This window comes from Cygnus atratus, chromosome 28, assembly GCF_013377495.2.
Source record: "Cygnus atratus isolate AKBS03 ecotype Queensland, Australia chromosome 28, CAtr_DNAZoo_HiC_assembly, whole genome shotgun sequence".
In the NCBI taxonomy this organism is placed as follows: domain Eukaryota; kingdom Metazoa; phylum Chordata; class Aves; order Anseriformes; family Anatidae; genus Cygnus; species Cygnus atratus.
Genome location: NC_066389.1, coordinates 1,852,023 through 1,879,390, shown reverse-complemented (window position 1 = coordinate 1,879,390; position 27,368 = coordinate 1,852,023). Strand labels below are relative to the sequence as shown.

The 27,368-nt window shown below is 56.5% G+C and overlaps 1 protein-coding gene across 2 annotated transcripts; it reads left to right on the top strand.

Moving 5' to 3' along the window:
* Positions 1 to 1,791: 1,791 nt before the first annotated feature.
* Positions 1,792 to 25,505, top strand: VPS45 (vacuolar protein sorting 45 homolog). Of its 2 annotated transcripts, none has more exons than XM_035571800.2 (15): positions 1,792 to 1,976; positions 2,403 to 2,537; positions 2,902 to 2,962; positions 4,048 to 4,127; positions 4,515 to 4,583; positions 4,857 to 4,994; positions 5,430 to 5,540; positions 6,634 to 6,768; positions 7,103 to 7,216; positions 7,732 to 7,899; positions 11,360 to 11,518; positions 12,170 to 12,277; positions 12,595 to 12,716; positions 18,401 to 18,532; positions 24,955 to 25,505. In XM_035571800.2, exons 1-15 carry the CDS (start codon positions 1,884 to 1,886, stop codon positions 25,040 to 25,042), a joined length of 1,713 nt encoding a protein of 570 aa, XP_035427693.1. In that variant the 5' UTR covers positions 1,792 to 1,883; the 3' UTR covers positions 25,043 to 25,505. The 2 variants fall into 2 exon arrangements, with proteins under 2 accessions (XP_035427693.1, XP_050571801.1); XM_050715844.1 differs by lacking the exon at positions 24,955 to 25,505 and adding an exon at positions 19,009 to 19,146.
* Positions 25,506 to 27,368: the final 1,863 nt, after the last annotated feature.

Here is a 27,368-nt window from a genome sequence, read left to right as displayed (position 1 = left end):
TTCGCAGAAACGACAGCAGCCACGAGGTGTTTGCTATTGCACAACACGCACACTGCAGAGGGACGGTATTACGCTCGCTAAATCACACTCGCACACTTTTGTGTATTTTATAAGCCAAACTTCCTCAACTCACTAGACTGCGGAGGTTGTCTCTGCACTTGCAAAAGGCACTACGACTGCTTTTTGCCTGCAGGAATTGGGATTTCTAAATCGCACCCCGTTTAGTCACTAGAAAGGTAAAAGAGCACAGCTTGCAAGGAGAGAAAAATATTCGTTCGTAATGTAGCCAGGAGAAATGCGACGCTTTATGAACAGCTCGGTTACACTGCTGTATGAGCAAACTTCCCATCTCGTCTCCATCCCCAAGCCTCAACAGTCAGCCTGTCACTAATGCATTGTGACCGTCCCCAAGAGTGCTTTCAGAACTATTACTCACGGACTGACTGCTGTCTAAAAAGGAGCAGATTTCATGGACAAGCCTCTTCCTCTGATCTTTATTTTTCCTATAAAATACAAAAATTTTCAGCTATAGCTGCATTTCCGTAATGTATTTGGATGTATATTAAATGTTAATCAAGCAGAACAAAAGATGAGCTGGGAGCATGAAGGAGTTCCTGCGTGTCAGCTTTTAGGAGAAGGTACTTACACGATTGGCAAATAGCTTTCATTTTTCATCAGCACCTGCTCACCGCCTCCTGTATAAAACACGCACGTTACACGATTACATTTTTATGAACATCAGAGCCCTTTTCCAAAATTGTCACGCTCAGGAATAATAACAGCAGAATAAATAGCACAGAGCTTTAAAGGTTAGCGGAACAGGCATCAGCGCCAGTCACACCGGGCTGCTTGGTGGACGCCGGGCTGCTTGGTGGACGGTGTTAGCGATAAATTATGGGTCAAAAAGAACCGAGGTGATTAGCTAATCGCACACGATACCCAAAAGGTGTCTCAGCACATCCCTTTTACCTTCCATGTGCTGGAAAACACAACTTGCAGCAGCACCGCCGCACGGCAGGGTACCTACCTCGGCCTTCACACAGCGGCATTTTTAGGAGGAGCCCTGGGAGCCGGAGGAGAGCTCGGTTTAGTGCCCAGTCCCTTCCCAGGGCCTCCCCTTACCAAGGCTGAGTCCCCTTCAGCCCCGTGATGAGGGGGAGCAGGGAGGAGTTGGGGGCAGTTTGGCGAGGAGGGAAGGGACGGGACCCCAGGCGGGTGCGGGACTTTATTCAGGAGCATGGTGGGGACGGGACAGCCCCAGGGCAGGACCCCAGCAGCGGCAGGAGCCAGCCCCGCAGCGGGACCAGGACAGGGGGGACCCAGCCCCACAGCAGGACTGACGGGCCCCCAACCCCACAGCGGGCCCCCAACCCCGCAGGGGGCTCAGGACTGACAGGACCCAGCCCCACAGCGGGACTGACGGGACCCCAGCCCCACAGCGGAGACCCCAGCCCCACAGCAGGCTCGGGACTGACGGGACCCCAACCCCACAGTGGGACCCCAGCCCCACAGCGGGATCCCAGCCCCCCCCAGAGGGCTCGGGACTGACAGGACCCAGCCCCACAGCGGGCTCAGAACCGACGGGCCCGACCCCAGCCCCGCACCCTCCGCACCCAACGCCCGGCCCCTAGCGGCCCTGTGGCGGGGAGCCGCCGTTACCGGGCCTGCGGGGCGGGCCCGCGGGGCGAGGCCGTGCCGCGGGGCATGCCGGGAGTTGTAGTCCAGCGCCGCGCTGCGCCCCGCGGCACCTGCGGCTGGAGGACTACAAGTCCCAGGGGGGCGGCGGGAGGCGGTGGAGCGGGGCCGGGCCGGGCCGGGCCTGGCAGAGCCGAGCCGAGCCGAGCCGGGCCGAGCCGGGCCGGGCAGGACGGAGCCGGGCCGAGATGAACGCGGTGCTGGCGGTGAAGCAGTACGTGGCGAAAATGATCGAGGACAGCGGGCCGGGCATGAAGGTGCTGCTGATGGACCGCGAGACGGTGAGCGGGGGGCTGGGGGAGGGGCGATCTGTGGGGTTTGGGGGGGGGCGTGTGGGGTTTGGGGGGTGTGTGGGGTCGGGGGAGATGTGTGGGGCCGGGGGAGATGTGTGGGGCCTGAGGGGAGATTTGTGGGGCCGGGGGCGATGTGTGGGGCCTGGGGGGACGTTTGGGGCCGGGGGGTGGATGTGTGGGGCTGGGGGTGATGTATGGGGTCGACCAGGGGCGATGTGTGGCCCGAGGGGACGTGTGGGGCTGGGGAGATGTGTGGGGTCCAGGGAGATGTGTGGGGCTGGGGATGGTGTGTGGGGCCTGGGGGGCGGACGTGTGGGGCTGGCCTGGAGAGATGTGTGGGGCTGGGGGCGATGTGTAGGGCTGGGGGTGATGTGTGGGGCCCGGGGTGACGTGTGGGGCCGGCTTCTCCCACAGACCGGCGTGGTGAGCATGGTGTACACGCAGTCGGAGATCCTGCAGAAGGAGGTGTACCTCTTCGAGCGCATCGACTCCTTCAACAGGGAGCCGATGAAGCACCTGAAAGCCATTTGCTTCCTGCGCCCCACCAAGGTAAAGAGCGCCCCGAGCGCAGCTTTGGGCCCGAGGTGCTGCACGGGGGCCAGGCTGGGGGGGCTTTGGGCGGCCTGGGCTGGGGGCAGGGGTGGTGCCCACGGCGGGGACAGGAGCGAGGTGGGCTTTGAGCTCCCCAAAAACCCAACTCTGCTCCTGACCCTCCACCCAGCGCCCATCTTGGGCCCGCATCCTGCTTGTGCTTAACCTCACCGTTGTGACGTACCGCAGGGGGACGGGGACGTTGCTCCACGGGTTGGGATGAGGGACCCCGATGGGACGAGCAGGAGGCGTGGACGAGTCTCGTCCCCTCTGACACCACAGCAGCGGTTTTAAATCTCTCCCCGGTTCTGTTTTTGTTCAGGAGAATGTGGAATATCTCATTCAGGAGCTGCGGAGGCCGAAGTACAGCATCTACTTCATTTGTAAGTGCATTCTGTTTTAACAAATAAGCCAGGCTTTGCAGCCAGAGCCCGACCTGATGCTCAGCAGAAAACACTGATGCAAGATAGTACGACTACCCTCAGACACTTACAAAATGCCGAAAGTGTCTGAGTTCTAGTTTTTATGTTATTTAAATCACCAAGTCATTTTAGCAAAGGTTATATGTGTATGAAATAAAACAGTTAAACTGAAACAACTCCTAAAAGATCTTTGCAAAGCAGCACCTTAAATTTGTATTGCTCTGTTATGGCTTATTTCTGAAAATTTCTGGGGTTTTATAACTTTGTGTTGCTTCATAAACACAAAAAGGGGGAGGGAAGGCTAATGCTGGCAGCAAAGTGCCCTTATTAGAAGGGAAACAAGTGCCCAGGGTGAGAGGCTGACCCAAGTCTTGAAGGTAAATCATTTAGAGGCAGCGTTAGACCTCACAGCCCAGCTTAGGGCTGAACTTGTAGCAGGCATCTTGTAATGCCTGCTGCATCAGGCAGGTGTTTCTCGCTCATGCTGTACAATATTCGGGGGTTTTGGAAATTAACCAGAACAGCTGCAGCTGCTGAAGTCCAGGCCTCGCCTTTCCTGAGGTTCTGGGGAAGGAGCCGAGGTGGCCTCTAGATGTCAGCGTCGCTCCGCAGGACAAAGCTCCTGGCTGACAGCGATGCGAGATGCTTGTACCAAGCCGTTTCACCTTGTTTGTCTCTCACTCGTGCAAATCTGCCGGCTGTGGGGCTGCCTGGTGGAGCAGGGAGGGGAGAAGGGAGCCAGCCCTGCCTTCCCAGAGCCGCCGTGTCCTGCTGCGTGTTCCACGCACCACCTCATCTGGATTCAGTGCAGCAGTCACACACGGGGTGCTGGCACCAGCGGCAGAAAGCTGGCGTGGGGCTCAGAGTGTGAACTCCCTTCTGTGTGAGCTCCCTCCCAGCCTGAAACGTCTGCGTCATAATTGCAGGGGTAAAGTCAAACGAGCTCTGTGGCAATCCGCTCCGGTGGGAAATCAGGTCAGGCTGTTTTCCTGCGCTGTGTGCCGCTGGCGGCGCCTGACCGGGCTCGTGCTGTTGTTCTCTTTCAGATTTCAGCAACGTGATCAGCAAGAGTGACATCAAGTCCTTAGCTGAGGCTGATGAGCAGGAAGTCGTGGCAGAAGTCCAGGTGAATTTTGAATATTTTAAAGTAGATTCCTGGATCCAAAAGCCCTGGGAAGGTGAAGGTGCAAGCTTGAGGACTCTTGAACAGCGCGCAGGAGCACTGCGCAAAAAACACCCCAGGCCTGCCCTTTTTCTCCCTGCCCTCCACTGTCAGAGCCCCTGCTGTCATCTGCCTGTCCCCAGGCTGCCAAATGTTGTCTGCGACGTCGACAAAGAGCTCCCTGCACAGAAACACACCAGAAAGTGGCTTTTCAGGGAGGAGAAACGATCGGTGTCGATGAGTTCGGGCAGTGCTTAGGTTTTAGCGTCGCTGATGCTAGAACACGTACCTTTGTGGGCTGAATAAGGGCTGGCAAGACACCTGACGGCGTTTGCTCTCACTTTTTGGCAGGAATTCTACGGAGATTACATTGCTGTGAATCCCCACGTTTTTTCTCTCAACCTCCTGGGCTGCTGCCAGGTATGGAAAAAGGCACCGCTCCTCTCCAGGGCCTCGTTCTGTGGTTAGACAGACCAGTAGCCGCGGCGAACTGGGCGCAGGGGCGGGCTGGCTGTGGGGTGCGGTCCGTGAGGGGGCAGCTGGTCCTTCAAAGGGACCGGCAAGGAGAGGAATAGCGGGGGATCGGGGTCGGGGCCTTTGCTATTTCCCCCTCCTTCAGCCGAAATATCCATCCAGTTACAAAGACGCGCGTGGGGGTGGCGTGTCCGTGTTAGCTGCAACCTTTCCTTCCAGGGCCGCACCTGGGATCCAGCCCAGCTGGCCAGGACGACTCAAGGGCTGACTGCTCTGCTGCTGTCTCTGAAGAAATGCCCCATGATTCGCTACCAGCTCTCGTCCGAGCCGGCAAAGAGGCTTGCCGAGTGCGTGAAGGTGTGGTGAGAGCTTGGCCGTGATGTCAGATGACATCTGACAACTTACTTTAATTTTGGCAACTTACTTTGATTTTAACTTGTTGAGAAGTCGGTGTGTTTGAAGGAAATACCCTTCTTCAGCTGATTCTTGGAGACGTTGCCGTTTCCTTGTTGCGGCTTTGGGCAGGGCACGTCTCTTGTCTCTGAAAAAACCTGTAAAAGAGGTGAAGACCCTCATTTCTTACACGTCTCACAACTTGCACCCTCGTTTCTTACAATTTGCAGTGGGTTACCTGGCGCCTTTTGGGAGCAGGTAGCGCTTTATCCGCGGCACTGCAGCCTTAGACAGCAGCACAACTTTTTGTTCACCCGTGCCCAAAGCAAGAGGGAACTTCTTCCAGGTAAACCTATGCTCAGATGGCTTTTTTTTTTTTTTCCCTCCTTTTCTCACCAGCAAGTGATCACTAAGGAATACGAGCTGTTCGACTTTCGGCGCACGGAGGTTCCTCCGCTGCTCCTCATCCTGGACCGCTCCGACGACGCCATCACCCCGCTGCTCAACCAGGTGAATCAATCATCGCGGTCGGCCGAGGGGCTGAGGGAGGACCACGGGTCCTGGCGGTGCACAGAGCCCTGTGCAGTAGCAGCGAGGTGGAGTTTGCAGCCTGACAGGGCAGGGTTTATATTCAAAAGGTATAAAAGGAGACAAGCGTTGCCCCTGCTCTTTTTGAAATCCCTCTTTTGTCTCCTGGCTTGATATTTTTCAAGCTGCCGAGCACGGATCGTGCGTGCTGGCTTCGGTGGCAGGTGGCACCGGTGTCCTGGAGGACCAGACCACGACCACTTCCCCAAAACACACCTCGCCCTGCGAGCCCTGTGCCCTGGCAGCGTCCTCCCCACGGGTTTAGCTCTCGAGGCTGCTCGGTAGCACGCGTTCACTGAGCGACCTTGCAGCGGTGCGTTTCCCCCTCCGTGCTGTTGATAGCTGCTGTGATTTTGGGTTCTTGCTGCAGATCTTGCCCCCAGCCCCTTTCCCTCCTTTCATTTCTGCGGCGTTTGCTCGGCCCCAGCTCAGCCTGGCGAGCAGGCGACGGCCTCAGAAAGGTTCGCCAGAAGCGTTGGCTGCTCCGGGGGAGGTTTTGCATCCAGAAGAGGGATTCAGGTGGATGTAAACGGAGCGTCGGGCACGCCAGCACTCCCTCCCATCAGCTTTCAGTTCTCTCTCTCCATTAGCATTCATCTTCCCCGGGTAAATACAGTGACTCGCTGGTGTGCAGAAACACACGCTCCTCCGGCTGCCTCAGGAGTGCCGAAGCACGTAGGAAAATTAAACAGTTTGTAACCGTGGAACCTCTGCAGCCAAAAATACGTGGCCCTTCGCAGGCGGAGGAGAAAATAGAGCTAGCTGAGCAGAACGATCAGTCCCAAGCACCTTTCTTCTTGGGGTGGTGTTCCCACGTGTTTGCGCCAGCGAGAAGCCGGTCTGAGCGCCACAGAATTTATTCTGATGGCAAAAGTTTGGGGAACGCACGCTTCGAGCCGCGGTGTGCTGCTGCAGGGAGGCAGAGTGGCTCGGAATTCAGCCTGAGCTCTGCCCTTTGGTGCTGTTTGTCCTGCTGAAGCCACCGCTTGCCTCTCTCTGTCCCCATCCTTGGCAGTGGACGTACCAGGCCATGGTTCACGAGCTGCTGGGGATCAACAACAACCGCATCGACCTCTCTCGCGTGCCGGGCATAAGCAAGGATCTCCGGGAGGTGGTCCTGTCCGCCGAGAACGACGAGTTCTACGCCAACGTAGGTGCCGTCGTCTGGTGGGTGGGATCCTGCTGAGGGGCCGGGTTTGGGAATCGGGTCCCGTGCTTGGTTTTGCTGTGCAAAAGGATCTTCCCAATTGCTTCGGGCGTCAGGGTGGTGACGTATAGCTTACGCGGGGTGGAATCAATGCGTGATGCAAGAGACGTCTGATGAGAAATAACACGGCTGGTTCCGGGATTTAAACAAAACCTGGGCCTGCCTCAGAGCTGCCTGCTCGGTTGGGTCTCGGGCAGACGATGCGCGGTGGCACGTCAGCGCACCAAGGCTCCTGCCCGAGTGGCTTTCTCTCACGTCCCCTTCTTGTCCCCTGCAGAACATGTACCTGAACTTCGCCGAGATCGGCAGCAACATCAAGAACCTCATGGAGGATTTCCAGAAGAGGAAACCCAAGGAGCAGCAGAAGCTGGAATCCATAGCGGATATGAAGGTAACAACAACGCGGTGTCTCACTGGAGGCCAGACACTTCTCTAGGCCGTTCTGCAGCACAATCTACGAGCTTGCTCGTTCTGCCTGCTCTCTAAGCTGCTGCTCAGAGCTTGCAGGAACCCAGCAGCCCCCCAACTGAACCCGTAAGCCCCCATTTAAGTGCTTGGCTTAACCCAGCGTGGCTGCGCGGGCTTTAGAGCTGAGCTGGCTCACCTGGCAGCTGCTCCGAGCACGGGCCGTTAATTTAGTCACCGCTGAGGATTTAAAGAATCCTGGCAGCGTCTCTGGAGATACTTTCCGTATCCTTGTGTTTAAAGAGTAAACCAAAAGTGCAGCCAAACATCTTGTAATTGGAGAAACCTTCGGGGCTTCTGGATTTGGGGGGCGTGAGCATCCGTATACCGGCACCGGGCTCGCTTACGGTAAAAAATTAGTGCCTGTGTGCAACCCAGGGACGAGCTGGATGGTTTTTGCTGCTATTTGAAGAATGGCTTGCTTTGCTTTCCCCTCTGCAGGCGTTTGTGGAGAACTACCCGCAGTTCAAGAAGATGTCCGGCACGGTGTCGAAGCACGTGACGGTGGTGGGCGAGCTCTCCCGCCTGGTGGCCGAGCGCAACCTGCTGGAGGTGTCGGAGGTGGAGCAGGAGCTGGCCTGCCAGAACGACCACTCCAGCGCCCTGCAGGTACCTCGGGCTCAGCACCTCGCCGTGAATCCTTTAAATCCTCCTGCTTTGATCCCGTCGCCCCCCGGTTGATGGAGGTTTGGTACCGAAAACCAGGGGGAGCAGTGCGTGCAGATATCCTGCAGGGCTGGGGCACTGGGGGTTGGGATTGCTCCTCTCCTACCCGTTCGGTTCAGATGAGGATGAATCATAGTTAATAACTGGCTGGAGAAGCATCTCTGCAGATTGTCTTTACATTTCACATGCCGCGTTCCTGCGTTAGATGCAGTCAGTTGGCTCCTGGCAGGCTGCCTGCAGGCACCAGTAAATCAGAGCTTGGCCCCCTGAGCAGCACTGGTTTAAAAAATGGAAACCATGAAGTCGCCTAAACCGGACTGCTCCTTGAGGTCTTGGGTTTTACTTTTTTTTTTTTTTTAAATAAAAAACAGCGAAAAGCCTCCTAGAGAAAAGATTTCGTTGGCAAAGAGGACTGCAGAAGCCTAAAAGAGGCTCCTGTTATAGCCGAGTTGAGAGTGGAGGTTTGACCTTGTGCTGGCTTGCTGGATTCCGTGACCTGACCTCACATCTGACAGCACGTCGATAACAACGGGTTGGGGCTGCTGCCTAGTCAGGGAAAATAGCAGCATTGTTGAGAGGGGCTGTATCAGAGCAGAGTTCAGCCACTGATTCAGTATTAAAAAGCGATTCCTTATTTTTTTTGTGGCTAGGATAGATGTTACGCTGCGTAACGGGCTCCTTTACACAACACTACAACACTTGGACAGGAAAATAAAGCTGAGCATCTCCAACGGGTTTGAGATACCCGTCTTCTCTGGCTGTTGCGCTGCGCTCCAGGTGGGTGGCTGAGCGATAAGATCAATTCTCCAGGCACTGCCAGCTGCTGCCAGGTCCTGAGCTGATGTGAAGCCGGACAGGCCCGTTGAAGTCACTGCAGCTACGTAGATTTGGGAGCACAGAGATGCGATCTGATGGCTTGTATTGGGTAGGATTTAGAGGACCAAGTGCTGAAGTGAGGTTGTAGCCATAAAATGTGTTTGCTGGAAACCTCTTCTGAGGTTCTCTTGCTATATCACAGCTCCTGGGTCAAGCTTGTGCAGGTTAAAAATCAAATCCTTGACTTCAGCACACCGTGCCTACGCTGGGAGCTGCTGTTCCTGCTGTTCCAAGCAGGTTTGCTGCTGAGGAACTAACACAGCGCCCAGCATTGATGCTGAGGCTCGGGTGCTTGGCGTTGCAGACCCTTTTTGGTCTGCTTTTCTGCCTTTTCCGAAGTTGTGTCAGATTCGTAGGGACAAGACGACCTCGTGGTGCTGAGGCAGGTGCAGCAGCAGCGCTGTGGTTAGCGTGGCCGTGCTGGGAGGTGAGCAGAGGGGCAGGCAGGGAGATGAGCCCCACCGAGAGCTGCAGGGTGGTCGTTGGAGCTCACCCTGGTGCTCGTTTGGGTCCTGCTCTGCCCTAAATGGGTGTTTCTGCCCTTCTCACAGTGCTAGAGTTTGGTCACAGCCACACGCCGAAGGAGCTCTGGTGCGCTTCTGACAACCGAGAGTGACTGAAAGCCGCGTAGTAGCTAGAAAATAAATGCAAAATTGCAAAAAATGATCTGGGATCTTTCTGCACGAGGCAGATTGGCATCTCTGGAGCTGCCCCGTTCCCTGTCGCAGTCTCCTAACGGCAGCGCAGGGGCAAGGCCACGGACACAATGAACAAGGCAGCGCACGAAATAAAGGCAGGATTGTTCTCCCCCCGATGTAACTTCAGCAATTGTTAATTTCTCTGGCGGCCCAGGGCCCCCGAGCACAGTACGTTTTGGTTACTCTTTCCCTGCTCTCATTAATCCCGACGTTTCACGGGAGCCTTAAGGGGAGGTTTGGGATCCCACCTCCCGAGCTGGACAAGAGCTTTTCTGTTCCACGAGCTCCCCGCGTGCACGGGCAGTGCTGCTGTGCTGCCAAAAAGCTCGCAAGCAAACCTCTCCGTGGGACGACTCCATCCTTCCCCGTGCAGGTGAAGTCCTGACCTTAACAAGGCTTTTACCCTTCGCCTCGGGGATCCTCCTCCAAGCCAGGATTTCACCCCATATTTCTGGGCAGATAACGGCAAGCGGAGCTGAATCAGCTGGGGAAACACCACCGCTTTCCCAACGTTGTTTCACAGCTGTTTGCCGAATGTTTCCACGCTGCCTATCTGTCCTGGGAGGGTGGGAGAGCCCTGCAGAGATACGCTGGGGTTTTTGGAGCGTTTCAAGGTCACGTTTGCTTAGGGTGGAAAAAATCCTAGCTGGTTCTGTCCCTCGCTTGGAAGTGCCACTTTGCAGCTGTACAACTGGCAGCTCCTCTAATTCCCTGCGTCGGAGCTAAAGTAGGCTGAATGTTTTGCTTTAACGTTCAGCACGGGGAGAATTTCAGACCCTGGGGTGTACTCGAGCATCTGCCCAGCCCCGACCAGATGCCCGCGAGCACCTCCAGCAGTCGGAGCCTCTTCTGCCAGAGCCACCTCCGAGCTCAGAGCTGAGAAGCTTCTCACTCCCACTGCTCCCCCCAGCTCCCAGCCTGGCTCTCGTGTGTGTTCTCTTAGCTCCAGGGCTCTACCCAGTGACTGAGAGGGTGCAGAGAGGAAATAAGTCCTTTTTCTTGGAACGAGGAGGCCCTAGTGCTTTTGTGGCCACCGGCCAGCTTACATGAGCCACTGTATCCTGCTCATGGTCCCTGGGGGGTGAGCAGCATGTGCTGGGGGTTCCACATCTTCCCTGGGAGCAGTCTGTGGTCCAACAGGCAGCTCTTTGGGGCGTGCACCCTTCGTATTTAAAACGGCACCGTGCTCCCTTCAGCAGGAAAAGTAATAATTTGCGTGCTGGAAGGAAATACCCGTGGGTTTCTGTATTTTCCTCTCCGCTGCTGTCGTTTTTCTTTGCCTTTTCCTGCTTTAATTCCTTCCTTCCTTCGCTTCCAAGCGCTTCATGCTTGTCCCTCCGCTTCCCACACCCAAAGATTGCCCGAGAATTTGATGCTGCTCCTCCACACCTTGCGAAAGAAAACAAAATCTGCGCAGTCGTACTCGCTCCTTGCTCTTGACAGCCTCCTGAAGCGACCTGCGGGCCAGCCTTTGCTTCACTCCGGTTGGGAAGGAGAGGAGAGGAAACGTTCCTGCGCGTGCCTGCTGATGGCCCCGTGCAGGGGAGGCTCACGCCAAGCTGAGCTCTCCCTGCAGCACATTTTGGGGAGCTAAGAGCGGACACCAGGACCAGGTTACGAATCCCCAGGCCCACAAAAGCAGCTCGTGCTCCGCTCGCTCTGACCGCAGAGCACGCCGGAAGCTCGGATCCGTTCCTTACTTCCTCCCAGTTTAATTCCCTCGCGTTCCTCCTCCATGCAGTTTTGTTGCTAGGCAGTGGGCTCGCTCTCAGTCCGATTTAACGTGCTCCGAAGGCTCCTCCGTTAACGCCGCTCTCCCTCTCTTGCAGAACGTGCGGCGCCTGCTGCAGAACCCCAAGGTGACGGAGCTCGACGCCGCGCGACTCGTGATGCTCTACGCCCTGCACTACGAGCGCCACAGCAGCAACAGCCTGCCGGGGCTGCTGGCGGACCTCAGGAACAGAGGGGTGCCAGACAAATACCGAAAGGTAACCGCCGCATTTCCCCTTCTGCTGGGGCAGGAGGGAGATGTGGGATGTGTTCCTCGGGGGTAAGGTGCCTGTTGGTGGTGCCTCGGCGTAGCACAAGGCTCTTTTTGGTGGCTTGCCACCGCAGAGAGAGCCCAGAGGTCAGCTGGGGCCTGCAGGTGGTGCTTCACAGCTAATTCCCTAATTCCCATCCCCCAAATCAGTGATGTTACGAAGGATTTCAGTGAAGCAGAGGTGGCGTGCGTGCCAGGAGGCTGCTAGAACCGGCGTGGGGCATGGACACAGGGCCCGGCGCGCGCTCCTTTCGCCTGCCCCCAGCTCCTGCTGGCGAGGCAGGGGCTGCAGCAAGGGACACACCGAGCCCGCAGCAGGAGCCTGGCTGGGAGGGAGAGGGTGGCAGCGCCTGGCAAACGCAGCGAGCAGCTGGAGAGGGGGTGGAGAAGCAGAATGATGTCACCTCGTGTGGAGGATCTGCTCGCCCTGCAAAAGGCTGTGGGAACGACAGCCCCTCTCCTCGTGCAGGCAGCGTCAGGGCGCAGGGGCTCTTGTTGGAGAGGGGGAAAGTGTCTCTTCTGAGTCCTGAGTGGACAGTAACTGCCTGGAAGCTGATTTCCCATGTTAAACGGATTCTGTTTTTGCCTCTCTGTACAGCTGGTGTCTGCTGTTGTGGAGTACGGAGGGAAACGGGTCCGGGGCAGCGACCTGTTCAGTCCCAAGGACGCTGTGGCCATCACCAAACAGTTCCTCAAAGGTCTGAAGGTACGGCTCTGCCACGGGTGAAGTAATGACAGCTGTAGCCAGAATCACAGCCACAGAGCAGGACTCTCATGAGCTGCAGTGCCACGTGTCGTGGCTTTCAGAGTTTAATAGTAAGTGCACGGAGCAGTTAGGGTGTAATTCTCACGTAGACGATGGGAGTTGGTTGCTGAAAAGTCCCTCTAAACCTCGACTCAACGGTTAACACTTGCTGTATCCATCAGATAGATGCTGGTGCTTTTTGAACGTGGCTTTGCTGATCATCTCAGCCTGCTGCCTCGCTGTGTTAATTCGTAACAGGAGCTTCTTCTGCACTGCAGGGTGTTGAGAATGTGTATACCCAGCACCAGCCGCTCCTGCAAGAAACACTAGACCAGCTCATCAAAGGGAAACTCAAGGACAGCCAGTACCCCTACCTGGGGCCCAACACTCTCCGGGACAGGTATGTGGGGCCTTGTAGGACAGAGCTGGGAACTGGAGCACTCCTGCTCCTCCTGGTGCTGCCACCTGCTTTGTTGTTTGTCCCTGGGTGAAAAAACCACCTTGGGCTCGTCAAAGAAATGTCCTGGTCACATAGATGGCGGCTGTGCTCTCAGGTAGGTGTTGCGGAGGGCTGTTAAGACAGAAATAAGGGCTTCCTTTCTTCGTGTTCAGCGCTGGCCAAGACATCAAGACCTGACATTCCTGTTGCAAGAGCTTAGGTAAAGGATAATGCCACTGCACCAAGATGTTCACATGATGGATTTCAGCATGCCCCCTAACTTCACTCCATACCATCTGGCGTTTATTTGCAGAGTCCCAAAAATAGTCCAACTGCTAGCTCTCCCTTCTGAGCCAGTTACTATTTCTGAGCGGAACGGGATCTTGCTGAATGTGGCTAAGAACTGTAATTGAAAAGGGCCCTGGCTGTCTGCTTCTAGCTGACTTCGCTGGAGCTCGGCTAATCTGTTGTCGGTGAAGTCATTACAGATAAATACGGGCCTCAGATGAGGGCACTGAGTGGGCAGAGGGAAGACCCCAAGTTCTCTAGCAGCTTTCCGGACAAACCACTGCTTTGTTTGGTTCTTCGCTTTCCTTTCTGTGAATTCTGTGCAGCTCCTGTGGCGTGCTGGTTGGGGGCTTCTTATTCCCTCTCGCGGCAGTCTGCTTTGAGGGGACGAGGCCGCTGCCGCCTGGCTTCCTCTGGGTGATCCGTGATGAGAGGTGGCTGCTGCAGGGCGATTTGGGTTGGAATAAAACTGCAGATTTGTTTGGAGCGGGAGAGAAATGGGCTTGGGGACCGAGGTCCAGCCGTGTCGAGGGGGTGGGAGGGACGGGGCATGTCAGGGAGCGAACGTTCGTGGCTGGCTCCCCGAGGCACACACACGCTGCTCTTCCTCCCTACCCCTGCCTTGGGACGTTTGCGTCCATCTGATGAAAGGGAAAATGTGTTTTGTAACAGGGGAGCGTCCAAATCCCATGCCAGGCTGACAGCAGGGGATATAAATCACTTCATTTATGAATTAAAAAACCGAATTATTATCATAAAAGCAACAAATAGTTTGGGTATGTCCTTGGGAGGCCCGAAGGCATCTGCCTCGCTCCACATTTTCCCTCTAAAACTAAAATGGTGGATTTTGGACGGGGTTGCCGGGCAGTTTCAATAAATGTGGGATATCGAGGGCCCTCCCCGGCAGCAGGAATGCTGTCATCTCTCCTTGAAACCAGCTCCTGACTGAGATGGATGTCAGCCCAACAGAAAGGATCTGGGGTCTGAAATGAAGCGGGCGGAACAGCAGAAGCTGCATCCAGGCATCCCTGACCTGGGCTGGTCCTGAGCTAGCTGGAAGTGGCCTTCTGGCCTTTATCTTCTCGCTTTCAGTGCTGTTACACTGCTAAGATGTGTCTCACTCGGATTTCCCCTTTAAATGTTTTTGGAAGAAGGCACAGGAACCTACCCCTGAGAATCCCGCCACAAAGAGCACCCAAATAATTCATCTGGGGGAGCGTGGGAAGGATTTACTTCCTACCTAGAACTAAAGCAAAGCAGAAGTCGGAAGAAGGGAAATGAAGTTTCCACCTCGCTCCCTTCCCGCAGCAGCTGCAGCCTTGTCCCGTAGCTAACCAACGTGAGTCCTGTAGCTTTGGTAAAATAAAACCCAAAAGAGAAGGAGCTGCCAAACTGTAACATCCTAAAAACGGGGGCTCATCTTAAAAAGGGTTTGAGCTGTAAGGGTTGGGAGAAAAGGGGGCCAGTTTACGGCTTTGCCTTTGTGCCAAACAAACGAGCTGAGCAAGGAATTTGCATTTAATAATTTCCCAAAAGTCTGTACACGGAATCAGAGCCCAAGGCGAGCTGGGCTGTCCTTCTCCTGGCTTTCTGCTGGCGGAGGATGGCGTTACAGCCACTGGCAGGGGTTCAGCTGAAGGTCAGGGCGAAAGGCTTGGTGTTTTTTGATCAAAGGGAGGCAGTGGCTTGAGCAGCAAGGAATGCGAAAGGAGTCTTTTTAACTATTTCTTTCTGTATTACACATGACGCTCCTGCGAGGGAGGAGAAGCTCGTGGTCCAAATTCATCCGTGGAAATTGGCAGCAGCGAAGGAAAGGGAATCTGCAAAGCGCTGAGCTCCTAGGAGAGAGCAAGAAGCAATTCTGCTTTCTTCTGCTTCTCCTTTCCTTCCCGCTGCGTTAAATATCATCCTTCCTGGTGTGCCACAAGCCTGCAGTCCCCTCCACCTTGCTGCTGGAGATTGCTGGCTCGAAAAATTCCTAAAGCTTCTTTCCCTCGCAGCGAGCAGTGGGAGCCGGAGGAGATGCCTCCAAACGCCTCGTGAGCTTTGTGAGACCTTGCGAGCGCTGCCGGGCTCTGCCCAGGCCTCCCCTTTGGGTGGAGCTTTTGCTCTGTTTATGCCTCGGCCTGGGAATTGCTCTTAATAGGGCATTTGGGATCGGAGCAGCTGGCCCCGATCCCGCTTACCTAAGATGGCCGGAGCCCAGCTCATACCCAAGCAGCCTGCAATCAGACCGCGGGACAGCTCTGTCACTGGTACGTTTATAAAACCAAACAAGGATCCGCAGCAGCCCCTGGGGCACGCTGCTCCCCAGGGAGCCCTGAAGGTCCTGCCGTTAAGGTCCCGCCGTCAGCCACCTGCTTCTTGCAAGCCCTGCTCCGAAAACCCGTCGAAGTTCAGGTGTGGGACGCGAGGACTCGCTGCTGTCGTCCAGTTCAGGGCGTTCTGCGCCTTCAAGCCAGGGCAGGGTCTTTCCCCTTCCCGAGTCTCTTTGAAGGGAAAGTTCCTCTTTGCCCGCTCGAGGAGGGGAAGAATTTGGAACCGGCCGACCCTTCCGAAGTGCCTGCAGCTGACGCACGCCCAGAGGGATGGCTGAGGCGGCTCCTCGGGCAGCGACCACAAAATCTCCTTTTTTGGAGCCATCAGCTCGCAGCCTGCGCCGTGTGCCCGGGTGCCTTTGTGTCTGAGCTCACAGACAGTCCTCGCTGCCCTGAGGACGAGGAGAAGTAGCGCTCCTGCTGAATCCTACACGTTGCCTTGTGTTCGGGGTGATTTTGCGAGCGTTTTTTAAGGCAGAGCTCCGGCCGGGTCGTTGTTTGCTCGAGGAGGTTGCTTTGTCCTCCCCTCCGAAACGCCTGCAGCGCTCCGCTGTGAGCTTGGAGCCGACCCGAGGAGGTGCACGGCCACAACCCAGGGCTGAAGAGTGCTCCTGGAGGTCGCTCCCCCACTAATCCCGTAACAGTCCCGGGGTTTCTTCCTATTCCAGACCTTGCCCTTGGGACGAGCAGCAATTCCCCGGGCGCTTCACGAGCGCGCCTGTGACAGCACCTCGCAGGCGCTCCCGGTTCAGTCTGCGGATATCAGCTCACCCACACAAGGCACGTTTGGATCGTCCTTCCTCCTGCATTCCTCTATCTGTCTGGGATCTTTCTGGTCTCCTTTTTTTTTTTTTTGTTTTGTTTTCTGGATGTCGGTTTATCTGTTCCTATTCCTACGGGCGTTCTCCCCCACAACAGAAGCCGCCGACGCGCGGTGACGAAGCTGTGCACAAGACGGAACCCGGGCATTGACTGAGGCTGGCAGGAAGATTTTAGTGTGGTCTGTGATGGGGTCGCTCGGCCGTTTGGTCTCCTGGCTCGGCCAGTGCCAGCTGCTTCATAAAAAGCACAGAACTGATTTCCAGGGCAAACGGAGCATTTTTGTGCTCTCGTTTTGTGCAGCACCACGCACGGAGAAGGACTCGCTGCTCCTTCTGCGTGCACTCAGTTCCTCCTTAACCTGATGTGCCTCAAAACAGGCTTTATCTTTCTCAAACCTCTCTTAACACATTTCTAAATGACTTTGGAAGATATTTTTCTGGTTTTTTTCTTCTCCTCTCCGGTGCAGCTGGGCCCGGCACAGGGAAGAGAAGCGTGGTTTCCCTCCCCGTGGATGTGACCTGCAACCAGGCCTTGGCTGGTAACGCGCAGCCTAGGTGATGTACAGCCTCACCCTCACCTGTGGCGCTCCAACATCTCGTTAGCCTAATTAACGTGACCCTGACCCCTAGGAGAAGGCTGTGACCAGCCCTGCACAGGCTTCAGGGACTGCAGAGAGGGGGGGAATTTGCAGGGCAGGCGTCGTGGTGGCACTGAAAGGTGACGGCAGACTGGAGCGTGCTGAGACATCCCAGAGGAGCGCGTGGCAGCCGGCCGTGCCACTTCTGCCCCTAAATTCCTCGGGCTTCTAACAGCTCTGACCCGAAATATGTAAGTGATGGCGCTGGGGACTGCACGAGCTGACAGAATCGGGCTCGTGAGGATTTTCGGTCTACTTCTGACAACCGACGGCGGCTTGTCGGGTCACTTCCTCGCCGTGCCTCCCCTTCCCTTGGAGTGCCATTCCCCAAAGACTCGGGCACGTTTGCATCTGGTTTCCCAAAGCTCTAAGGAGGAGGCACGGCCCTGCTCTGTCCCCTGGGGACGGCTCGGTGACGGGCGCTGGCGCCGCGGTGCGAAACCCTCCGTCTGCCTTCGCGAGCTGCTCGAACCTGCGCAGTGGCTGCTAAATATAACCCTGCTTATCTGCAGGCTGCAGGAGATTTTGCAGCCTCTCCCTGCGCAGGGGACGCCGATGGCAGCTCTGCTCTTTGTAGCCCTGCTTGCTGAGACCCAAATCCCCGATGTTCCTTCTCCAAGCTGCTCCCCTGCGCCTAACGGGTGCCGGGAGCTCTGCGCGCTGGCTCCTCAGCAGGGAGCAACTGAAACCACGGAGCCCAGGTGTGCTCCGGGGTCATCCCTGCCTTGTGCTCCTTTTACTTTGTCACCGATCCAGAGCTTGCCCAGGGCAGAGGGATGCCTGATGCCTTGGTCGCTGCAGCAAGCGGCTGTCCTCTAATAAAAGCACCTGCTTGGAGAGCAGGGATCACTTCGGAGGCTGCAGCAGGCAGTTAATCGCGTCGAGACTTGACTGTCCTCCGCAGCGAGGAGCTCCGGCTCGAGCAGTGGACGGTACCTCACTGCCAGGATGCCACCCAGGCCTTTTCACCACAGATTTGGCAGAAATGATCCCCTCTGAGGTTTCGGAGAGCAGAAAACCGGAGCGGTTAGGGAGGGCGGCGCAGGGAAGGAGCAGCCTTCGTGTGAGAGCAGAACGTGCAGGGCACGTGTCTCGTTCTGTGCTTCACTCGGGGATGACGCTTCCCTTCTGCACCTGTTTTCCCTCATGCTACTTCTCTGTAAAATCCTAACCTCAGAGGTAAACATGGGGATAAATCCTGACAGTTCTGTAGTCAGCCAGCAAAACTGCATCCGATCCGTGCCCTTCAAAGCCAGCCCGAGAGGTGTGCGCACCGCGGCTGTTCTCGTTCGGCTCCAGAACCCATCGGATCTACCAGCCGCAGCGGGGTCTCGATCACACGTGAAATGTTTTGCACAGTTGTCCTTAAAATCCTTTTAAGGACCGCGAGCACGCTGTGTAAACGTTTAGGAGAGGCGATGTTTGACCAGCGATTTAACGGGCCACGCGGTGGTGTCGGTCCTGAGCCCGGCGCATCGCAGAGACGAGGTATGGCCTGGGGAGAGCAGTCTGCAGGATCAGTGCCTCGGTGCCCGTGGCTGGTGCAGGATTTCTCCTTAACGCTTGTGCCTTTATTGCAGGCCCCAGGACATCATCGTCTTCGTCATCGGAGGGGCGACCTACGAAGAGGCGCTGACCGTCTACAACCTGAACCGCGCCAACCCGGGGGTGCGCATCGTCCTGGGGGGCACCACGATCCACAACACCAAAAGGTAACGGCCTCGCTCCGTGCTGGGTACCCAGAGCTGCCGACGTGGGCGTGGATTTGTGAGGCCTGAGGGATCTTTATTATACAGAAACGTGTGTAAATGGTGCGAGCCCCGCTCCGCTCGTTATGGCCGAGGGACGTGTTACCAAGCTGAAGGTTTAACGTGCGCTTAACTGGATCCGAGGGCAGGGAAGTAGACGTGTGTAGTTTTTCCTGCTTAGAATTCACCGGGCACTCCACTATGAATGAGAAACCAGTGCAGCACACGGGACTTCAGCACTGCCTGTGGTCTCATTGCCTCTGTTGAAATCTGGAGCGACTGCGTGTGATAGCAGCGAAGCTGATGTGCCTATGATTAGAACTGGGCTCTGTGATTACGCTGCCTCTCTGCCGCCCACGAGCCTGCAGAGTATTGGCTGTGCCTTTTGCATTTCTCCCCAGAGAAAGGAGCTTTCCTTCTTGGTTCGCTTTACGCTCCAGGTTGCCTTCTTGGGAGGCCAGACGTTGTGAGGGCTTAATCCCTGCAGGAGCTGAGCGGCGCTGGGGAGCGCTGCCCGCGCTGAGCTTCGCTGATTTCCTGGGTCACCGTCCCTGAAACGTTCGGGCAGCTGGCTGGCGGAGCTGGAAGGGCTCGTGTCAGGCAGCATCGATGCTATTTCACCGAGCGAGCCGTTCCCAAGGGTCTCAGTCGGGATTTACAGAGTCAGCCAGCTCGTACAGAGACCTGAAACTGTTTGCTGAGACTGGCCCAAATTCCTGGCGTTACAGAAAGCCTGGTTCATTCACTGTGAAGTAACTTCTTTATAAACACAAATAACGTTTCCCAAACCCAAATTATTCATCTGCATATCGGACCACGGGTGAAAATTGAGCCCGCTGGGGGTTTTTTTCAGCACAGCTTGTTGCTAGCCAAGTAAAGAACCGCGCATTCTTTTAGTACGTGCCCTGCTCCCTCCTACTGCACCACTCCGTCCCTCTCGTGATGACGTTGCAGGGCCGTTACCAGCAGGAGGGGAACGTCGGGAATGTGACAGGTGACCCACGGCTCTCCCATGTGTTGCAGCAGGAAGCGTGGTGGAATCCAAGCCCGGGGCGAGCCCCTCGAATTGTCCAGCAGCTGCTCTGAGCCCAAAGGGAGCTCCGGGCTGGGAGGGAAGGACAGCTTCACCGCCCCCGAGTGGAAACGCAGACAAAAAGAGTCCTAAACAGGAGGGAAAAGTTACTCTTCTCGGCAGTCAGGGTGAAGTCCCTGAGCTGACAGCTTCGGGTGCCCCCGCAGTGTCCCGGAGGCGCACGCCGCCACCACCACGGCTCTGGATGGCAGGCAGACATTTGTCAGGCACCTCTTTGATCTCAGTTACTGACAGGTGGACCCAAGCGCAGCGTGTAGGCTAAAAAACGGCTTGGGTTGAGGCCATGTGTGTGCACTGTTGCTGTATTAGAGTCCCGGGTCGTATTTATAACACCCTCTGCACTTTTGCCCTTCCCCTTCATGCCTGTAAGGGATCTGCAGGCCCCGAAGCTGCCTGCACAGATGCAGCAACAATTCTTCTGCAAGGCGATTCAGTGACCGATTGTCATTTGCTAAGAAAAAAACGCCCAAACCCTGCAAATTCCCAGCGCCTGCTCCAAAATTTGGCCATTCTTTGGTTTAACAGCGGATGATTGGAAAGCTCCTGAACTGGCGCTGGCCCAGAAGCAAATTGCTTTTATGAACTGGGTTACGAAGGCAAGTCTGTATTAGCCCACATATCAACCGATTCCTGCCCAAATTACCCAGCTTCCTCAACCTTCTGCTTTACAAAGTAGCCTCTGAACTAAATCCTGTTTTAGCCAGGCCTAGAAATAGTCAGAAAAAGAGACCAGCAGACGTACTAGCTGCTCTTTGACTTAGGAAAAGAAAGGAATTAAGTAAGCTTAAACCTTGCAAGGATGCAAAATAAAACCTGGTTCGTATTCAGCCTTCCATCCGCTATAACCTCACCGTCTACCGATGCATTTCGAGGCTGATTTTGACACCTACCAACAGGCCCGCATCCAACTTCTACCAGCATCTGTGCTGAGAACCTGGATGGCGCCGTCATCGCACCACGCTGGGCGCAACGACAACAAAAGCGACAGAGTAAGCGCTACGAAGCTGCCTGGGATGGCATAGCTTTTCACGCCAGATTGGAGGTTGAGACCTGCCCCGAAAGTGTATCGGTACAGCGGAGTCAGCAAAAACTGTCACTGGGACGGGGAAAATCTCCCGGCAGCGTTCCGTCTAGGAGGAGGAGGCAGGAGGGTGGCGAGCAGGCGGGTGAGGAAGGAGGGGATCGGCTCTAGGTTCCCATCCCAGCTCTGCTGCTGACCTCGGAGGTGACGCTGGGCAGCTCTCCTCGTGGTCTGTTCGCAGCAGCAGGTCTCTGAGCAGGTCCTGGCTGGATGAAATTCCAGATTTGCAGCTGCGCTTCGTCGGTTGGTGCTGTAAGGAGTAACGTTAGCTAGCGAGGGCTTCTCCCGTGATGGCGTTTTGGCGCAGTCGCTGAATTATTTACAGAAAAACGAGGGTACTGTATCAGAATTTGCATTTCAAAGAATGAAGTGGGAGAGAAAAAAAAAAAAAGGGGGAAAAAACGGGCTGTTGGTTGGTAAGGGCTGATTACTACGAGGTCCTGCCCGGGAGCTGTGGGATGAGGACTGCCGGGGGTCCCGTTCTGACAACAGCCCTGCCCCAGGTGAGTTGCTTTGCCCTCGGGGCTTGAATCACATTTCCTTAATGATGAAAGGCCACGGTGGGGGGATAAGAAACAGCTAGCACTTTGCTGGCAGTAATCTCGAGCACTTTTTGAGGGACGACTGGCCTCCTGTACGCAGGGCGAGCTGAGAAATGAAGTTCCCCGTCGCTGAACACCGGCAGCGATTCAAGCAAAGTGCGTGAGGCTCACGGGTGTTTCAGCAACGCACCGAGGTGTCTGATGCGAGGAAACCTAGATTTTATCGTGTCCTAACTCCTGCGGTAATCCTTTGGCCTCCCTTTAATGAGCCGTTGCTTATTGCTGCGGGATTAGGGCTGATATGTCACAATAAACAAGGAGATTTCTATATTAATGCGCTGAGCAGCCCGTGTAAGCACACTAAGCCCCTGCTTTCATTGTTCTGACCAGTCCAACTCAAACTGTGATCAACATCTGCGTCTGTGGGGTGGGGGGTGGCTTGAGGGCTATCCAGCCCGCTTTTGGACGAAGCGGGAGACGGGCGAGCCTCGGGAGCTGGTTGCGTTGTTGGAGCTGTGAGGTTGTGAGAGGCTTACTTGTGTAAGAGACCCTGCCTCGTCCGGTGGCTGCGCTGCACCCAGAGGCTTAAAAACGGGATGAAAATGCTCTTACACAACCCTCTGTGCTCGCAGAGAAAGTCTCAAAGTACCCATTTAAAGTTCCCTTCCACTCTGCAGCATGTCGAGGCGGATCTGTCGCTGTTGATCGTCCTGGATTCGTGTCCGTAGGAACACAAAATACGGGCAGGAATCCTTTAACAGCGCTCACGCTTTGAAAAGAGGCACGTTGGCAAAGGGATTCCTTGGAAAGAAATCAGGCTACGGAAGCGAACGGGCTCTGTTGGTGGAGTTTATTCCTCTGTTGGAAAAAATCCCCGTGGTTTTAAAGGGGATGAGAGAATTTGTGTTTCTTGTCTTCCCCCCTCTGCCTCTAGCAGGGAAATCCACGTAGTGCTCCCGCTCCATGGACTCTTTCCTGGCATCACCCAGGGCAGCCCGGTCAGTGACGAGGCTCGGAGCGTGCCCTGGGTCTTCTCGTCCTGTCCAGGGGGCTGCAACCAGGAGCTGGGAGCAAAAAATGCATTAAAGCATCCGGAGTGCTGAAAAATCAAGTGAGATTCAGAGCAACGCAGAAATGCAAAGACGAGAAAATCTCTGAGTCTTGTCTGGCACTGCGCACGCTCAGGTTTGCTGCAGATCAGTCTGTCCCCTCTCGGTTCACTTAATTTTTCATTTTTTTTACCTCCATTCCCACTAGCAGGCAGCCCTCTCACTGCAATTATCAGAGGATCCACCGAGACGCGTTTGGAAGCGCTCGGAGATCCTTTGAGAAACGCCAACGGGGTGGAAAAAATCTGTTGTTGTCAAGGAATTTTCAGGGTTTTTCTGATCAGGCCAGATTGGCTGCCTCTGTTACTCGTGAAACTTTGGCAGCCCTCCTGAAAATACTTCTGTTAGGGCTTGTCAGAAAGGTAAGGAAACCTTCCTGGCCACGTTTTCCTGCGTGAGGAGCCGAGGGAAGGCTCGCTGCAGAGCTGTGCCCCGTGCCGGAGAGCTTTGGTTTTGGGCAGAACCACTTGATAAATGGCAACCTGAGTGTAGAGCTCTCTGTTTTTATCCCAGTAACGTAAGGAGCTGTAACGGGGAAGACTGGGGGTTGTTGATCATGTTTAAAAAAAACAACAACATGTTTTTGAGTTTTATTTATGGTGAGTGTAAGAGTTCGTTCTCGGGATGGTGCCTGACCATAGCAGCCTCTGTAATCACCTGCAGGAACCAGCTCAATTCGGGCAGAACCGTGCTGGAGTGAAACCCACGGGTTCTCGGTAGCTTTCCAAGAGGATTCCAAGACCCCAAGTTGCATTTTGGGGGGCTTTGGGCGCTCGCAGCAAAGCGCAGGACGCGAAGAGCTCCGAAAACGAGGAGTGTGGTGACGGAGGAACATCTGGCGCGTGGGGCCGCCTCATCCGGAGCGCAGGTTGAGCACAAACCTGCAGGGGTTAATCCGAGGGGATGTTTACCCTGACCCACTTACCCACTTACCCGGAGCTCGGGTGCCAAACGCCGCTGGGCTGCGCCTGCGGCTGCCCCGGGACGGGGTCCCTGTGCCCACGGAGGGAGCGAGGTGTGGGGGCGCAGCAGGGCACAGCTCTGATTCCCTCTGGGGTTTTGCATTCTCGCCCGGCCCGCAGTGGCCGTGACCACCCTGCTAGGATCCCCAGGGGTCCTGGGAAGCGATGGAGCACGGTGCCGTGCGCTCCAGATCCACCCCCTGGGGGCTCGCTTCTGGCATCGGCTGCGCTCCGGAGACCTTGGCCGCTGGACCTGGTTTGGGGGAATCACGTTTTCTGTAGGGTTTGTGGTATGGCCTGATTTTTCTTTCTTTTTTTTTTTTTTTTATTATAAAAAAGCATTAACGTTCAGATAACTTGCTCAGCATATCGAAGGCATGAGTCAGCCTAGAAACTGGTAGCATTGCCGGAGTAACCACCGTCCTGGTAACACGTCCTCGGCAGAGCCTCCGTGGGAGCTGCGGTGCTGTGCTTCGGCGAGGGGCTTTCCTCCTGAAAGGACGGAGTTAGCCTCAGACCCTAACCCAATTCCAGACCTCTTTAGCCAACTTGTTTCTGAGGCTTAATGATTCTGGAGGTCTCTTCCAACCTAGATGATTCTGGGATCTGTGAGCCCGTCCCCAGCCGTGCCCAGGGCTCGGAGGCGCGCTGCCGAGTGGGACTTCGCAGGCTCCCAGGTGTTCGTGAGCCCAGCTCCGCTCCCGAAGGCAGGACAGGGAATTCTGCTGGGGCTTAAGTAGAAACAGATTTGGGCAAGGACTGAGCGGGCTCGCAAATTCCCATTTCGCTATCTTGGTATCGAAGCGGGGCAGGATGCAGAGCCCACCGCCCGGACCCGCAGACGTCTTCGCCAGCTGCCGCCCGCCCCCTGCCTGCCCCGGCCTTTTTTTCCCCTCTGCAGCTGCCCCCAGCAGCTGATCTCCGCGGGCTGAGGGGCTGCTGAGAAGCCCAAACGTGTTGGGTTTGGCTTTCCGAGGGGACCGTTGCTCCAGGACATGGTTGACGGGGTCCCTTGGGAAATCACGGGGAGCCTGGCATGAAGCTGAGTGTGCGTTTAAGCGTTTTACTGAGCTGAAACTTCCTTGAGACCTGCCCCGATGAATGGCTGGTGCCCAGAGGTTTCCACATGGCTCGTTAGTTAGATTCAGATGTCAGTCCTTTAAACCCTGCGGTGTGTAGGGCAGAAATTGGAGGCAGGGGGCTGCTTTCCGGAGAGCCCTGGCTGTAAAATTCCAAGGATGCCTCAGCAGGAGGCTTCCACCCTGCCCCTTCCTGCCTTATCACCCCGCAGGAAGGCTGAGAGCCAGCAGAAAGCCGAGCCTGGCCGCTGGCCTTCCTGGCTTTGTTACCGGAGGTGAGCGGGGCCGGGCTGAGCCCACGCGGATCCCTCCTGGGAGCCGTCCTGGGAGCCCTCCTGGGAGCCTCACCGGCCCTGGCCTTGGGGAGAGACCTCCCCGAGCCTTTCGGGGTGACCCGTGGTGGGTGCCCCACCTTTGGGTGCCCAGGGCAGGGCGCTGCCGTCCCGTACCTTTGCGCTTTGCTCTCCGTGGTCTCCGTGAGCGAAACGTTGCCTCCACTAACCTGAACTTCTCTTGGCAGCTTCCTCGAGGAGGTTACGGCTGCGGGGTTCCGTGGCCGAAGCACCGAGAGCTCTCAAGCGCCGCCGAGGCCAAGCAGCAGACGATGAATCTTGGAGGAATTCCCATCTCGCCCCTCCGTAGCTTCCACAAACCGACCGAACCCTCCGGCTCCGGAGCAGCACTGGACGTTCCCACACCGTGCTGCTGCTTGCCAGGACCCTCCACGTGCACTAAAAGCACCCGAACGCTGCCGCTGGCATCCGAGGTGACGCACCGGGGCGTGCCCCAAGCTGCAGCCCCCTCGCTGCCCTCTCACTACCGCAGCTCTCGGGAGCTCTCCAAGTTGTGGCCCGCAGGAGAAGTCCCTGCAGCAGCCCGGAGGCCCTGCACGGCGCCGGCCGGTGGCCGTGCGCTGCCTCGCTCTGTCGGTGCTGGGTGAGCCCCCCCAGTGTGCGTCCAACGGCCGCGATTCCCACGTGCATCTCTGGAAGGCGATGGGCACTGCAGGACCTTTGCTCTGCTCAGTTGTCTGTATATTTTGAGCCCTATTAAACGATCCATTTGACCGAACCTCTCGTCTGGTGGATGGTTCCCGACGTTTCTCCTAGTGCCACGGGGGCAGAACGACGTCCTTAGTGTTCCCTGTTCACTTCTGGTTACCTTAAACCAGCACAACTCTCTGCCCCTTTTCTTGTTCCCGTGTTGTGAGCTGAAAAAGTGTCGTGATTTCCTCATCGAAGTTACTCTAGCAGTAACAAAACAAGCTGGATTTGAAAAGAAACAGAGCGTTGCAATTCTGGAGCAGAGCTGGGAGCAGAGGTGCTGCTCTCGGGGGTGCGGAGCTGGACCAGAAGGGGCTCCTGGGGTGCAGCCAGGAGAGGCAAGGAGGATTTTTTTGTTGTTTCTTTTTCCAAATTTCCTTTTATTTTAGGTCCGGGAACTGCGAGAGCAGCACAGGTTAAGAGGCAGAACAGACGTCAGCAGCCTGGATGCCTGGCTCCTGCGAGCGTCTGCTGCCAAGGAGCAGGGCTCTCCCTTATCTCCTGCCTTCCCGTAAATAGACGGGACTGAACCTCCCGTTCCCTGAGAGCTCTGCAGAGCTGCCGTGGACGGAAAGTGCTTGAACTCGGGCTCATTTCTCTGGCTTCATTCCCTGAAGCAAGGTCATTCCAAGCTCGGGCGCCCGTCCACCCGAAAACCTCCCCGCAGTGCTGAAGGATTGATGCTCCGTGCGCCGCGGAGCTGCGCCGGGGCTCCGGTGTGACACCAACGGGGTCAGGGCACGGGGCAGGGTTCCCACGCACACCGTTAGGGACCGCTTCCTTCCTCGCTCGGGGCCGTCGGGCATTGTTTGCGAAGGGCCGGGTGCTGGCGGGGCTTCCAGCCCATCGCCTGCATCCGCGCTTCTCGGAAGCTGACACGTTTTGCTGCTCTCCCTGTAGGATTCACGCCCGGTAGCGCTGCAGTCCTCGAAGGTGGGGCTGCTGGAGGCAGGGGACAGGAGCCGAGCCCGGCGAGGTGTCCAGGCCTGGCTGTTGTTTAGCCAGCGGGCTCCGATGTTCCTGTTGGGCAGCTCCGTCTCCTGCCAGCCGTGGAAGGTTTGCTCCTGGTACCGCGGTGGTTGGGATTCCACCGGCCTCTCCCAAGCGAAGCCAACTCCCAAGCCTTTCCTTTCGCCATCTCCCCGGTTTTGGCTTCCCGGCGAGCGCAGGTTTGGCCCAAGCCCGACACAAAACCTTGGGGGCTTTCCAAACCAGAGGCGCACATCGGGGAGAAGCGCTGGGGTTTGGGGGCTCACCTTGGGAACCCGCAGGCTCCTGCCCTGGGCTGCACACTACGAGCCGGGGACCTCACGCCGGCGTTCCTACATCCTTATAGCACCTGCTGGAGCCACGCACCCCGTCCGTCCCAAAGCACCCGTCCCCGGGCTGCCCGTCCTCCCTGGGTCTCTTTGGAAGTCAGCACTGGCGTGACAACGGCCCCGCCTCGGTTCTTAGCCCCTGGGCTTCGCCCCCGTCTCTTTCAGGGCTTTCTGCCGTGCCGATGGATGCACGAGGTCGTTTTGTGGGGTTATTCATTTGCCTCCTGGTGGCCATATAACGCCGGCTGGGGAGAAGCAGCTCCCAGGGGCCTTCCTCTGACATCTTAGGAAGGAAAAGCTGCGGCTCGGGTCTAGGGCATCACGAACAAAAGCCCCCCCGCCCCGAAGACTCGCTTTCCCAGGGCATTTTCTCATGGAGAAACCGCCGAGCTGAAAAGGAACCAGCAGGGCCCTGGGTAGGAGGTGGGAGGCTCTCGGCTTTTTGTGGCTCGGCTCGCATTGTTCCGCGCTCGCGGGGGCGACGTGGGGGAGCCTCGGCCATTCAAAGCCCTGCTCCTCTCCTCGGCGCGGCCGGCCACAGCTTCTGCAGGCTCCGTGCAAAAGGGAAGAGC